General features: G+C 42.6%; 1 protein-coding gene across 1 annotated transcript in view; it reads right to left on the bottom strand.

The window, feature by feature from the left end:
- Positions 1-14,604, bottom strand: part of LOC111976445 (serine/threonine-protein kinase SBK1) — a 43,420-nt gene extending 28,816 nt beyond the window's left edge. Inside the window, exons 1-2 of the mRNA XM_024005276.1 lie at positions 13,755-14,604; positions 13,512-13,638 (exon numbers count right to left, since the gene is read on the bottom strand). Of these exons, the coding sequence (XP_023861044.1) occupies positions 13,512-13,549 (38 nt within the window). The 5' untranslated portion in view covers positions 13,550-13,638; positions 13,755-14,604. The remainder of the gene's footprint in view (positions 1-13,511; positions 13,639-13,754) is intronic.
- Positions 14,605-15,330: the final 726 nt, after the last annotated feature.

Genomic DNA, 15,330 nt, shown 5'->3' with positions numbered 1-15,330 from the left:
CTAGGTTGCAGCACACTCCAATACTTAGTGGATGGCTGTTTAACAGTCTGATCCTTGAGATAGAAAACGTTTTTCAGTCTCTCTGTCCCTGCTTTGATGCACCTGTACTAAAACCTCGCCATTCTGATTGAATAGCGGGTGAAACAAGCAGTGGCTCGTGTTGTTGTCCTTGATGATCTTTAAATGCCATTCATCCCACCTTTTGCCCCATAGTTGACATCCGTGGAGGACGTTGTTAGGTTTCCTGTGTATACAAGAAAGGGCAAAGGAAAGCTTTGCCCCCATGCGCGGGTTTGAAAACTCGCACCCGCTATTGTGCTCAGAAAACCCTCCACTACAAAATGTCTTGTTGAGGACCCTGTCAATCCCGTTTCTCGCTGAGGCCGGCTGACCGAAGTCAAATGTTTAGCCCTCCACAGCTTACCCCAGCATGTTTTCAAGCTGACAAACCAACCACCACTCCACGACGTGCGCCGTATGTCTGTCCCACCATTAGTGTTTGCAGTGCGTGAGATAGAAGATAGTTGATCTTTTGACAGCCAAATTTCTCTAGCCACTCACTGAACGTTGAAACGCCTCGGCTATGCTACACTGCGATTGTACTTTACCTCAGACACACGCCTCGTCTGCTGGCGTGGTGGACTCACAATCTCACTTTGTCCGTGATGTGTACGCGAGAACCTTTAAACAATACTCACCCTCTCCACTACTGTCCCATCAATGTGACTCAGGGGTGCTCCCTCTGCTGTTTCCTGAAGTCCAAACCAAACAGCTCCCTTTTTTTGTTGACGTTGAGTTGAGGTTATTTTTTCCTGACCACCCAGGCACTCGACCCTGATGGAATGCGCTGCTTTGAATACGCCATGCTTGGTCATGGCTTCAACAGAGCGCCCGTCTCAGACTCCAGCATGCCTCTGTTTGGTAATCCAAGCCGCCCCTACACCCCTAGTAGTCACTCCAATATCGTCGATTTCTAGCCTTACCGCAAACTTTGATATTTTAGTGGGGTGCCAACAGATCCCACAGATGACACAATCTTCACTGGAATCCGCAAATTCCACCACTTGCCCGGTTGCTCACCTAGACAACAAAGAGGAAAGCAACCTAAGGAGAAATAAGAACTGGTTCAATCAAAACTACTAGCATCAGCGTGCCATTGTTGGTAGTCAAACACCATAGTAATTCAGCCGCGAAGCTGTTCATCAACTAAGCTGTATAGATCTAACCTATGCTGGCAATCCCTAAAACAACCTCTTCTCGTGCGAACGTTGATCCCTGACTTTCTTGACGGGCCGAAACCCCCAGGCTGGTTAATAACCGATTCAATAGAAAGGCACAACACGATCATCTAATTGCCCCACGTGCCACCTGAGCTCCTCCTTAACACTGGGGCCACGCTACCCAGGGGTGTCGTCTCTGTTTCTTAGATTTCCACCCCTGCCTATTTGAGATTTACCCTACTCGCTGTTCGCCCACTACTGATGTGGAGTTGTAAGCTGAGCTGTTAGTCCGATGAAACCCAGCATTCTTCACATAGAATCCCTCTTTCCCCAGATGGGTAGCCAGTGTCCCAGTGTGGTTCCGATTGCCGTCGTCCTGTGACTCTAAATTACACGACTCCAACACCCCGCCATGCGTTAAGACTCACAATCAAGTGGTTTGCTGAGACACACAACTGTGGTCACGGTGAGTAGTGCTGGATCATGATACGCGACAACGTACCGAGTGACTAGTGCTTTCCAAAGCACTTCATCCGATGACAGGTGTGAGAGTGGGAGAGTAGTCAGAGATGCACAGTACGGTGTCGCGGTAGTCGTTTAGCTCATGTACCCTAGCTTTCTTTTGAAAAACGGAAAACAATTGGTGCCCCTCTTGAGCATGTGGAGAGCGACTGGGATAGTAGGATTAATTGAATATTCTCCGTAACCACACCAGCCAGCTGTGTCTAGCGCGTGCTCTGAGGACGCGGCCTGGAGATGCCCGCTGGCCCCTGCATGCACCTGAGAGCAAGGCCTTCAATCCCCTAACATTTCACTCACATTCCTTGCCTGCACAGTCGAGAGAAACTCACCAAGTTAGGGTCATGACGGGTCCACTTCAGCTGCCACGCTGTATGTTCCATCCTACACAGGAAAGCAGAGTCAGCAGAGAGAATTATTTAGTCCTCTGGAGCAAAACATCTGGGTCGCCGACGGGCTGGTTTTCTTTTGTCAGTGTAACGTGTTACATGAGACCCTGCCAATACCTCTTGTTGTCTGAGCATTGAAACTTGCAACTCTTGTCTCTATCACTTACGCTTAGCTTGTTTGATTGCCTTCGGAGGGAATAGACTACACTGTTCCTTATTCGTTCGTGCTTTCACACCATCCAGCTGACGCTTGGCATTGTGCTAGGTGATCTTAGGCTTGTGTGCGGCTGCCTTGGCTATGGAACGCATTATGTATGAAATCTCCCGCTATTCATTCTTATGACTCGACAGACGTCAAACTGCATTACACATCGGTATGAGTGTTGCACTGAGGAAGCGATTTTGAGCTACGGCTTCACCACTCCCCGGATCCCATTCTGTGAGCTTGTGGCCTACACTTCCGCGGTTGCGATTGCGTCGTCTGTGGACCTATTGGGGCGGTAAGCAAATTGGAGTGGGTCTAGGGTGTCAGGTAGGGTGGAGATGATATGGTCCTTGACTAGTCTCTCAAAGCACTTCATGATGACGGAAGTGAGTGCTACGGGGCGGTAGTCGTTTAGCTCAGTTACCTTAGCTTTCTTGGAAACAGGAACAATGGTGGCCCTCTTGAAGCATGTGGGAGGAGCAGACTGGGATAAGGATTGATTGAATATGTCCGTAAACACACCAGCCAGCTGGTCTGCGCATGCTCTGAGGACGCGGCTGGAGATGCCGCCTGGGCCTGCAGCCTTGCGAGGGTTAACACGTTTAAATGTTTTACTCACGTCGGCTGCAGTGAAGGAGAGCCCGCAGGTTTTGGTAGCGGGCCGTGTCAGTGGCACTGTATTGTCCTCAAAGCGAGCAAAGAAGTTATTTAGTCCGTCTGGGAGCAAGACATCCTGGTCCGCGACGGGGCTGGTTTTCTTTTTGTAGTTCGTGATTGACTGTAGACCCTGCCACATACCTCTTGTGTCTGAGCCATTGAATTGCAACTACTTTGTCTCTATACTKACGCTTAGCTTGTTTGATTGCCTTGCGGAGGGAATAGCTACACTGTTTGTATTCGGTGTCGTGCTTTACACCACTCCAGCTGACGCTTGGCATTGTGCATGGTGATCTTAGGCTTGTGTGCGGCTGCTTGGCTATGGAAACCCATTTTMTGAATCTCCYGACTATCAGTTCTTATGACTCTGGACGCAACGTCAACACTCGGTAGTGAGTGTTGCAACTGAGGACAGACGATTTTTATGAGCTACGCGCTTCACCACTCCGCAGTCCCAATCTGTGAGCTTGTGTGGCCTACCACTTCGCAGCTGAGCCGTTGTTGCTCTTAGATATTTCCACATCCCAATAACAGCACTTACAGTTGCCCAGGGCAGCTCTAGCAAGGCAGAAATTTGACAAMCTGACATTTAGCGAAGGTGGCATCCTATGACGGTGCCACGTTAAAAGTCACAGGGCTCTTCAGTAAGGCCATTCTACTGCCAATGTTTGTCTATGGAGATTGCATGGCTGTGTGCTAGATTCTATACTCCTGTCAGCAACGGGTGTGGCTGAAATAGCCAAATTCACTCATTTGAAGGGGTGTCCACATACTTTTGTATATACAGTTGAAGTCGGAAGTTTACATACAYCTTAGCCAAATACATTTAAACCCAGTTTTTCACCATTCCTGACATTTAATCCTAGTAAAAATTCCCTGTCTTAGGTCAGTTAGGATCACCACTTTATTTTAAGAACGTGAAATGTCAGAATAATAGTAGAGCTATTATTTCTTTCATCACATTCCCAGTGGGTCAGAAGTTTACATACACTCAATTAGTATTTGGTAGCATTGCCTTTAAATTGTTTAACTTGGGTTGAACGTTTTGGGTAGCCTTCCACAAGCTTCCCACAATAAGTTGGGTGAATTTTGGCCCATTCATCCTGACAGAGCTGGTGTAACTGAGTCAGGTTTGCAGGCCTCCTTGCTCGCACACGCTTTTTCAGTTCTACCCACAAATTGTCTATGGGATTGATGTCAGGGCTGTGTGATGGCCACTCCAAGCCATTTTGCCACAACTTTGGAAGTATGCTTGGGATCATTGTTCATTTGGAAGACCCATTTGCGACCAAGCTTTAACTTCCTGACTGATGTCTTGAGATGTTGCTTTAATATATCCACATAATTTCCCCCCCTCATGATGCCATCTATTTTGTGAAGTGCACCAGTCCCTCCTGCAGCAAGCACCCCCACAACATGAAGCTGCCACCCCCGTGCTTCACGGTTGGGATGGTGTTCTTCGGCTTGCAAGCATCCCCTTTTTCCTCCAAACATAACGATGGTCATTATGGCCAAACAGTTCTATTTTTGTTTCATCAGACCAGAGGACATTTCTCCAAAAAGTATATCTTTGTCCCCATGTGCAGTTGCAAACCGTAGTCTGGCTTTTTTATGGCGGTTTTGGAGCAGTGGCTTCTTCCTTGCTGAGAGGCCTTTCAGGTTATGGCGATATAGGACTCGTTTTACTGTGGATATAGATTATTTTGTACCCGTTTCCTCCAGCATCTTCACAAGGTCCTTTGCTGTTGTTCTGGGATTGATTAAGTTAAGGGTTTAAGCGATATAATTGTTATGTCTCTTTGGCCAGTGTGAAGGGAGTTAGAGTTAGTTTTGCAAGCCAATGCTAATTAGCGATAGCGCAATGACTGGAAGTCTATGGGTATCTGCTAGCATGCTTGAGTTTAGGCAAATCAGCCAATATAATGGATATAAAAAATATATAACTATGTTGAAAAGCTTTGGCAAATTGTCTGTAAACTGGGGCACTATTTTGAGTGGCTCACTTGTATCAACCATAGCTGCATTCCTGTCATCATTACCGTAGGTCTATTTTAGGCCAATGTAACCTTTTGGGTTTTAGCCAAACAGCAATGTGTGCTGATGGGTTGGAGGGGTCAAAAACCTTCAATGAAATGAAACACGGACATTTGTTGCATTCCATTCTGGGGAAATGGCATAATAACTTTGAAAAGATGGGGAGTGGGTGTCTAAAACAGCAAATGTCCACACAGCAAATCAATATAGAGAGATTGCTCTCTTCAGTGCTTTTTTAGTCCAACTCCCCAATAATTCTTGAGAAATGTAAACAATAGACTAATGAAATAAAACATTTGATTTCATAGTCTGACTCACTTCTCTCTGCCAGGCCCAAACAGACTCTACCTCTTGTCTCAGCTGAAGATTCATTATCAGTTAAGAATGATCTAGTTGTGTACAGTTTCCCGTCAAAGACAAGGACACATACATTGGGTCACACTGTCTCTCACACAACAGGTAAAGGGTCTCTCTCACACACACAATCACACTTTGTGAACACTGGGGACCTGCTTGAGAGGAACAACTAAACACTTCATTCCATATAACCTCAACAAACACCCTGTTCAATCAGAGCGTCCTGTTCTTGAGTGAGTGTCATAGAGCTCTGCGGTCCACCGCTCAGTAGTAAATAACTGAATCGTCTACGTAACAGCATGAGTGGACCACATGGACCGCAGAACCGAGAGCTAACCCTACCCCGAAGATAAACAACCAGAGAGCAGTCAACTGTCCATCTACAATTGCTCTATTGTGAGTTTAACAGTTCGATTCAGAGACACTAGACTAGGCAGTGTGCTACTGTTAACTACAAATGCTACTTTAAATTCTGAAACATGTTGTGAGCTAATCATACATTTTTCCCAGCTTTCAAATTGAGTGTAATACCCCTTTAATTGTGCATTTTGCWAAACATTTGTCATGACAGAGTTTGCTAAACAAAAGCCCACCCGATTGATACAATCATGATATAATTATGCTACACTACGTGCATAGCAGACACTCATACCACACATACATACAGGGGCAATATTGCTGAAAATTAATTGGCAGATATTGTGTTACGTTTAGCTTTTTAAGCCAATTGTGGCTAACTAGGGGTGGAATAATGTTAATGTGGATTTGATTGGATAGTAGCAGGGAGCTTGATGTGTATGATACTTGTGAGATTTGTTTATGACAGTTTGCGGTGGAACACGTGAAAAATAGATGCACTTTCAGAATTGTTTGGCGAGCTACTCCTAGAYGGGCTGCGAGCTACTGGWCGCGATCGACCTGTTGGAGACCGCTGATTGTAGAGCTACAGAGCACCATTCAACATGAAATAGCTAGTCTACATCAAACAAAAGCAATTAACAAGACATAGACACACAAAACCACTCAACAGTCAAATAACTGCACTCAACAGGAAAATATACTGTAGATTATAGAACCCCCTCATCTTGCATGTATTCTACAGTGTAGGAATGTTTAATGTTATGACTGACACTATAGGATTGAGGACATGGAATGGTATCGAAACACAACATCCCCGAGGCAGGGAGGAGAATCCATCCCTTTGATGTGAAATGGATGGGGGTACTGTGACTCCAAGGCTGTACTGGAGGTGACTGGAGTCTACTATGGGCTGGGAGAGAGACGGTTTGGCTGTATTATATGATGAGGAGGAACTAAGGAGGAATTTGGCCATTTACCAAGCATTCAGACATCTGCTGGAGGGGACCAATGTAACCAGAAAACCAGATCTTGATGGATTACCATGACGATGGGGGGATCCTACCACCAAATGCCAACCCTGTGGTGACATCAATCCATGCTGTTGTGTTGACTACTTTTGGTTCCTGAGCCAGAGGGGCTGCAACGCAATCCAGTCCAATCTTATCACTCGCTTTCTTCCCCTTTCCTCGGACCTTGTCGATTCCGAATGGAATGCAGCCGCTGCAGGGGCTGCTCTAATATCATACCTATCCATGCAGCTACACTGTAAGTGTATCGCCTTACCTGCCACCAAAGTGCGTCATGCTGTACCATCCTACCAGCTCTCCCGTGTCCAACCTGCCCCCTGCACAGGACATAGGCTACAGTAGATGTGTGACAATTACAGGGCAGTGGTGTGTATAATGTTTGCTGTACAGCGTGTTCTATTATGTATCATATGCTCCAGTGTATGATAGGCTACTATGTATAATACAGTATGGTACTGAACAATGTTCCTGTAAATAAGGTGAAACTGTGCTGTGAGTCATTCATACAGTACAGTTGCATATTGGCTTTACAAAGCTGCTAGTGAACACTTAAAGTGGCACTCCAGTCTCCTTTTCCCCTCATTGAACACCTGATTTACTTAACAAAGGCACATCTCAATACAATTTTTGAAAGGCTTTTTGAGGAGGAGCGCAAGTGAACCTTGAAACCCAAATAACTATTGGTGCATTTGTAGACAACAGTGTTCAATTGTGGCTGTAAACAGATAGTCAAAAAATTTTCTCGAGATGAAAATGTGCATATTGACCATATTATTTGAGGGTGGGATGATCCTTACGACTGGGAACGAATCTATTTTTCAAAATTAAAGTTGATAGATTTCCCAAAGAAGCATCGCAGCGGGATGAAGTACCTGAATTGATAGTAAAGTTAGCAGCAGGAGGTGAAGGTGCCACGATGATGTGTAGCACATGGGAAAGTTGTTTATCAAGTTAACCATCTATTCTAGGTAACGTTAGCTAGCTAGCTACATATAAATAGGATTTACAGCCATCCAATATTTTTTTATGACACAAACATAGCTTTATCTGCTAAAAACAACAATGTTAGCTACCAAGCTAGTATACAAGCTAACTAAATAATGAACAGATTTCCATTCCCAAAGACAAAACTAGCTATGACTATACAAAAACACAATCGCAACGAAATATCAAATGTTATATCGCTTGAGAATAATTAAGCAAGTCCTGGTCTAATTTCTTTGTTTCCTAATCTCAGTTGCAGAGACCTGTGAAAGCTGCTAAACCCTGTCTGCGGATTAAGGTCCTAATGAAAGTCCCAAGTCCTGAATAGACTGAAGGGTACAGTATATCTCCAATTGGTTACAAGCCATTGGTTTACTGTTAATATTGATTGTAGGACTACAACAAKTCTGTTAAAAAGTAACAATGCATAGGCCTAGAACATGCACGGCCAACCTTACTCCTAGAGATCTTCTGGTTGTGCAGGTTTCTGTTCCAGCCCAGCCCTAACACCTGACATTCTGCTTATTATTTGTATTAGACACTACTTATTTAACTGTTACATTTTTGTTTTGGATTAAGACGGATGTCTAAACTGCAGGTCAGCTTTTTTCGTCATTAATCTTTTTTCTGGAGGCAGCTCTGCAGTGGTCACTAGCTAGCACAGCCACAAAGTCATAACATCTGATTTTAAACCTAACCCTAACCACACTGCTAACCCTAATGCCTATCCCAAACAAAAAGCAACAACAAGAAAATCCAGAACTTTTWCAATATAGCCAATTTTGACTTTGCAGCTAGCCTATCTTGGTGATTTCTGGTATATCATACAAGTAAATCAAATCACAGCATGTTTTTGGACTCATTCAGCAGTTTTTACCTGATTACGTACAATAACTTTGGAAATAAATGTTGAAAGTTCAATTTATATTCATGAAACTTGATGATTTTGCTGCTTTCTGTTAACAAGACATATTGATAAATAGCCCAATGTCAAAATACAGTTAAGTGTCCAAATCAATAACCAATATGAAAAACTGTTTGTGATATATTGAAAACCTAAACATATTTACACATACAGTACATGTGCAACAATAGTAATCAGACAGTATAAGTCTTTGTATTTGATAAAACAAGCACCGTATCAACTGCACACGCACTATTGCCACTTGTTTTGTCCAGTGGCAATAAATCACTCATCGATTAGGGTGAGATATGCGCTTCCGAAACTACCACAACTCAAAAACCACATGGAAATTGGATATATTTTGTTAGACGACAACCTGCAGAACACAGTCACCTACATTTTGGAATGTTGCATTTTGATACGGGGGTCACCAAAACAGAAAGAGAAAAGCAATCACTCCTATCGCTTATCATGTTGAAATCAATTGCACGAGAGGGGAAAGATGACCCTCTGGGCACAGACATCAATTCAACATCTATTCCACGTTGGTTGCACATAATTTAATTGAAATGACGTGGAAGCAACGTTGATTCAACCAGTGTTCGCCCAATGGGGAGGTTGCACATCCTATTAAAACCCCACAGAATCCGGGAATAATGTGTACATCACTGGTATGAGGACAATTTCTAGAAGACATCTAGCTACATTTTTAAGTGTTGCATTTTGATTAAAGTCGGTCACCAACGCAGTAAGTGTAATGTTTTTGGTAATCACTTACATCGATATCACGCTGAAATCAATAGAACAGGGGACAAACGTTTGGGGTGTTGCGCTGTTTAAACTAACACTATTCAAAGGCCACATATAAAATTGGAATAACCTAATCAATACAGTGCCTTGCAAAAGTATTCAYCCCCCTTGGCGTTTTTCAATTTTTTTTGCATTACAACCTGTAATTTAAATWGATTTTTATTTGGATTTCATTTAATGGACATACACAAAATAGTCTGTTTCAAAAAATCCCCCCCCAAAATAATATGGGAAAGTGGTRCGAGCATATGTATTCACCCCGTTTGCTATGAAGCCCCTAAATAAGATCTGGTGCAACCAATTACCTTCCGAAGTCACATAATCAGTTAAAGTCCACCTGTGTGCAATCTAAGTGTCACATGATCTCAGTATATATATATACACACACACACAATTGTTCTGAAAGGCCCCAGAGTCTGCAACACCACTAGGAGCTCTCCAAACAGGTCAGGGACAAAGTTGTGGAGAAGTACAGGTCAGGGTCGGGCTATAAAAAAATATCCAAAACTTTGAACATCCCATGGAGAACCATTAAATCTATTATTAAAAAATGTAATATGGCACCACAACAAACCTGCCAAGAGAGGGCCGCCCACCAAAAGTCACGGACCAGGCAAGGAGGGCATTAATCAGAGAGGCCACAAAGAGAGCAAAGATAACCCTGAAGGAACTGCAAAGCTCCACAGAGGAGATTGGAGTATCTGTCCATAGGACCACTTTAAGCCGTACACTCCACAAAGCTGGGCTTTATGGAAGAGTGGSCAGAAAAAAGACATTGCTTAAATAAAAAAATAAGCAAACACGTTTGGTGTTTTCCAAAAGACATGTGGGAGACTCCCCAAACATTTGGAAGAAGGTACTCTGGTCAGATGAGACTAAAATGTTGCTTTTTGGCCATCAAGAAAAACGCTATGTCTGGCGCAAACCCAACACCTCTCATCACTCTGAGAACCCTATCCCCACAGTGAAGCATGGTGGTGGCAGCATCGTGCTGTRGGGATGTTTTTCATCAGCGGGGACTGGGAAACTGGTCAGAATTTAAAGAATGATGGATGGCGCTAAATACAGGGAAATTCTTGAGGGAAACCTGTTTCAGTCTTCCAGAGATTTGAGACTGGGACGAAGGTTCACCTTCCAGCAGGACAATGACCCTAAGCATACTGCTAAAGTAAAGTAACACTTGAGTGGCTTAAGGGTAAACATTTAAATGTATTGGAATGGCCTAGTCAAAGCCCAGACCTCAATCCAATTGAGAATCTGTGGTATGACTTAAAGATTGCTGTACACCAGCGGAACCCATCCAACTTGAAGGAGCTGGAGCAGTTTTGCCTTGAAGAACGGTCAAAAATCCCAGTGGCTAGATGTGACAAGATTATGAGAATTTGTAGAAGGCTTCTATCTACATTTTGGAATGGCAGATGTTGATTTTGGGAGACCGCCATCACGGAAAAAGGGAGCAAACAACTTTTTCTGTTAACTTCAACGAATCAAGACTGGCCATAGGATATCAACAGTGACTAAAGTTTGACTTTCAAATCTGTGTATTGGTGTGTGGCCAGCGACATTTATATAAAGAGACCGTCCAAATTATCCGTTCCATTTCAGAAAGAAAATGATAGCTGCGTTTTAAGTCCTGCGACCCCCAGCGAGTATGACAAAATCAACAGTACAAAGCCAAAGATATTGATCTGTTTTAAGGAATTGCTCGTGTCATTGTGACTATAAGCTTTTATACTAACATCAACAATCTGAGGTAAAAAGGATGTGTAATTTCYCCCCCAATTCGATGTGGTCAAAATGTCAGCTTGTGTAAGGTAGGATCACATACTGTCCACGGCATGTAAAGTAGCGTAATATACTGTACATTAATTGGATATGACAAACTAATTAAATATCTTMATTTAGGATGATAGTAAATAAAGCAAACTCGCATATTTTAAATTATCAAATATTTCACAAGTTTAACCATTTAGAGATTCAAAAAATCCTCCTAAGCACAATTTAACCAGGTGCTCTAGACTAGAGCATCCATAGGTCCTATGCAGCAGGCTGAACGTTTGACGTCCCTACTAACGAGATTTAAAAAAAATAATAATAATAATTAAAATGTATAAAAATGTAATCGCTCCATTCTCCCTCCAGGACAAGACTTATGACAATAAACATTAACCTGCGCCCAAACCCACTAACCATTTACACAGGCATTCTTCGTATGATAATAAATAAAAGTGTTGATTCTTGGAATTCAGTAGTGTATTTTAAGGTCATTGAATATTCCTTGTTTGTCTGTTTTATTTGGTTGTCTCTCACTCTCATTTTGTCTGATGATATTACATAGATGTGCAGCTGCAGCTGATGTCCTTGATCATTGGTTTGGCTGTAACAATCCCTGTATGGCTGACCTTGGATGGAAACACACACCCGTGAGTCCAAATGTGCACTTCCCATTTCCATATTTCAAAACTCATGTCATTTACAATATCAACATTTATGATCGCTATGTTTGATTTACAGTTACAAGGATGACATGCGTCATACCCTGGGTTGTCCTAAACAGAATGAACCTATGTTTGTCATATTTTGAAGAAAATTTGCACTCATGAGTTGATTCTATGTGCACCAAAATTACAATATGTTTAGTTGAAGTGCCTTGTGAAAGCCTAACACTGTAAGATCATATTAGTATAACTAGCTAGTCATGTTCACAAATGATGCCCACCTGACCCAGATTGAGATTTATAATGGAAGTTTTGTGGGGATTGCCTAAACAACAACACCAGTTAGGCCTCTCACTCAAACCTTTGTAATAATTGTTTCTTATATGTTGCACCTACCTCAACATTTTCATGAATATTGTTATTATGTTACTGAATGTATCCAGAGTATTTTCAGATTTCATTATTGACAAATGCTGCAAAAAGTACAGTAAATGTAAAATGCACATAAAATTAACAGTTTTAATGTTTGAATTCAGTCTTCAGTCAGGAGAACTGTTGTCTCCTCACCTTTGGTCTGATAATTTCTCCATAATCTCCAAAGTGTTCTCTTTCAATTGCTACCATGGTCATGCATATGCTTTTTATATTTATTCAGTTAGAAACATTTACATTTGGCCCTATCCATATAGGCCCATTTCCACGTGTGTAAAGGTTTAAACAAAGTATGGTACTGTTATTGCCATACAAGGTCAAGGCAAGGAAGTATTGTTTTGTTATCAAGCAATACATGGTGAAGTAAATGAATGTCCAACTCTTCGCTGTCATCATGTTTCATTTAGAGTGCATTACTCCCCAGAAGGCTTGCGGCTTCTATTGTTTTTTGTTCAATAGAGTCAGACACTCATTTAAATGCATTTCAGGGCATTACCAGTGAGATATTACCACCACTGACCAGACTGTACACTCACTTTATGATGCCTCCTGAGTGCCCATTTCGTTAATCTATTTGTGTATAATGGTACTGAATAGCAAATGCAGAGTGTTGCCCGGTAAAGGACATCCTGCCTGATTTAAAATGTACAGGCACTAGATTAATACCTTTTGGGGGATGAAAAGGATGGTGGTGTTGTCGCAGTGAGTTTGGTTCAGAAGAGATCACTTTTACATTGACCTGACCTCATACCCTTGCCCCTTAAATCTATCATGAAGATGTCACCTTTTCCCCAAAGATAACACATTGCATGGTGAATAGTTAAAGTCTAGAGAAAATGTTCCTCAAATATATGGGACATAGGCCTAATGACCCCAATCTGCTGAATGAATAATCCACAATCAAGTCCACTGGAAATCTTCAGACTACACCAAAAAGTATGCACTTTTTCAGCAAAATATTAGGGATCTTTCTCTGTGATGCATATAGCCTAAAGCATCATAGGCCTACAAACAAACAAACCCTATACTGACCAATAAATAACGGTTCATTGCGTTTATGATTTAAATTGCCATTGCATCATTTTTACACGATGTATGGCTGGCCTATGTTAATCAGGTAACTTTCAATTGATCTGTGTGTGATAATCCAATCAGATGTTGAAACTAAACTCACCTGCTGGCGACCTGTCTCTCTCCTCCGTGGTCCTGCATTCGCGCGGTGCAAGGAGCACCTGCACTCTTTAATTGACCGGTTGATTCACTGGGGTCTGGTCGGCGAGATCTCCTGTTTTTGATCTATTCTGATTTAAATTAAATGAATCATATTTCAACATTAACGAATGAGTCAATAATATGACAGTTTATAATAAAAGCACAATTATGCTGTGTTATTTTATCTGAAAAAAGTATAGCCTACAGTGTGAACTGAATTGCGGTCCGGGTTTGTGTCTTGTTTTCTCGTCTGTGTTGGTAATTCTCTGTTTGGTTCCGTGCGTAAAGGCACTCTTCTGTTTTGGATTATTCGGCGCCACTGGAGAATTGACACCGTTATCTTCTACGGTTTGGTAATGGGTGGCAAGATTTTCCGTTCCTCTATGGAAAGCGCACACCGCTCAACCTGCAAGGCAACGGGAGGCAGGTGTGTGTGTCTTTCGCTTTTCTTGTGGTCTGCATGACCCAATTCAGCACCACATCAAATTCATTCATTTGCAGCATACTTTTCWACCTGCGTGGAAAATGACCCGACTCTCTATCTGCACCTATTCACCGTGTMTCAATTTCTCCTCGTTGCGTCAGGCTGGTATTGTCTGTTACTCCAAGCAATGGAATATGTGGTTAGCTTTTTACTATCCCTTTCACAACTGTTCCCAATCTCAATCTCTCTGTAGCACTACCAGACAGCTCTTGCATTGTTCTCAAAGATGATATGTTCTATTTAGCCGACAAGATAGCCGAGGGACCGCTCTAACAATGGAAATACATGTCCTCAATTATTGAAGGCAGGCGAGATCAGGTGGGACAATTCTAGCCAATGAGAGTGCAGATACACATGTGAACAACAGGGACAACTAAGTAGTTTTTCTGAAAGTTGCCGGAATGCCACGTTCATCCACTTATATCGTTACATTTGCAACAGCCTAAACATTATGAAATGTATATTCGATCAAATAAGCTTCACGTAATCCGACACTCTCTCATAGACGACCAAACAAAAATGTCTTATCTCACGAGGACAGAATTGGGCGGAGTAAATCCTCTTGCTTCGCCTCTTCCTCTTGTTCCCTCCCGTCTGGTCTCCATCTTCTGGCAGCAGCAGCGCTAACGTGCACTGGGTCCTAGCGCCTAGTTTTTATATGCGTTTAACTTAATAGGAGCAGTCTACTACACCAATGACTGTTGCATAATTCAGAAGCTTATGGCCTCAAGTACTTCTTCACAGTGACTTTGCCAAGTGTCCATATTAGGTAACATTTGGGGCATGACTTTCAATGAATTTAATCTACTGGTTGGTGGTTCCATGTTTAACAACAGGCAAGCATCCAATCATCTTTGTCAACTCAAATAGATTGGATTGGTGGAATGGGATTGGAATATGAGGGACAACCTTATCAACCCTAGAGCATAGTCCTCCACTAATCCTTTGAGAGCATCATCAGAAATCACGGATCAGAACGGTTGATGAGTAGAGTAGTTGAACTGTTGGGAACTCTTCATCGTCATATCCCCCTCAGGCAGGGTACTTGTTCCACTCCAAACCCACTGCTCCAGAACTAAGACAGCCTAGGCCTACAGGGTGTCAAAAATAAGCTGGTTACACACACATCCAGGACAGGATCAGGCCACGGAAGAGGAAAGAAAAAGGAGCATCAGTCTAGGTAACAACTATGACAGTGCAAAGAATATGACTTGCCTATATCTTGAAACAATATCAGTGCCATCAGGGTATTCTGTTGCAGTATTTTCCTGTTCAATGAATATGTACTGAGAAGACA

The sequence above is a fragment of the Salvelinus sp. IW2-2015 genome, linkage group LG17 (genome assembly GCF_002910315.2).
Source record: "Salvelinus sp. IW2-2015 linkage group LG17, ASM291031v2, whole genome shotgun sequence".
NCBI classification, from domain to species: domain Eukaryota; kingdom Metazoa; phylum Chordata; class Actinopteri; order Salmoniformes; family Salmonidae; genus Salvelinus; species Salvelinus sp. IW2-2015.
This window is presented reverse-complemented; position numbering and strand designations above follow the sequence as displayed.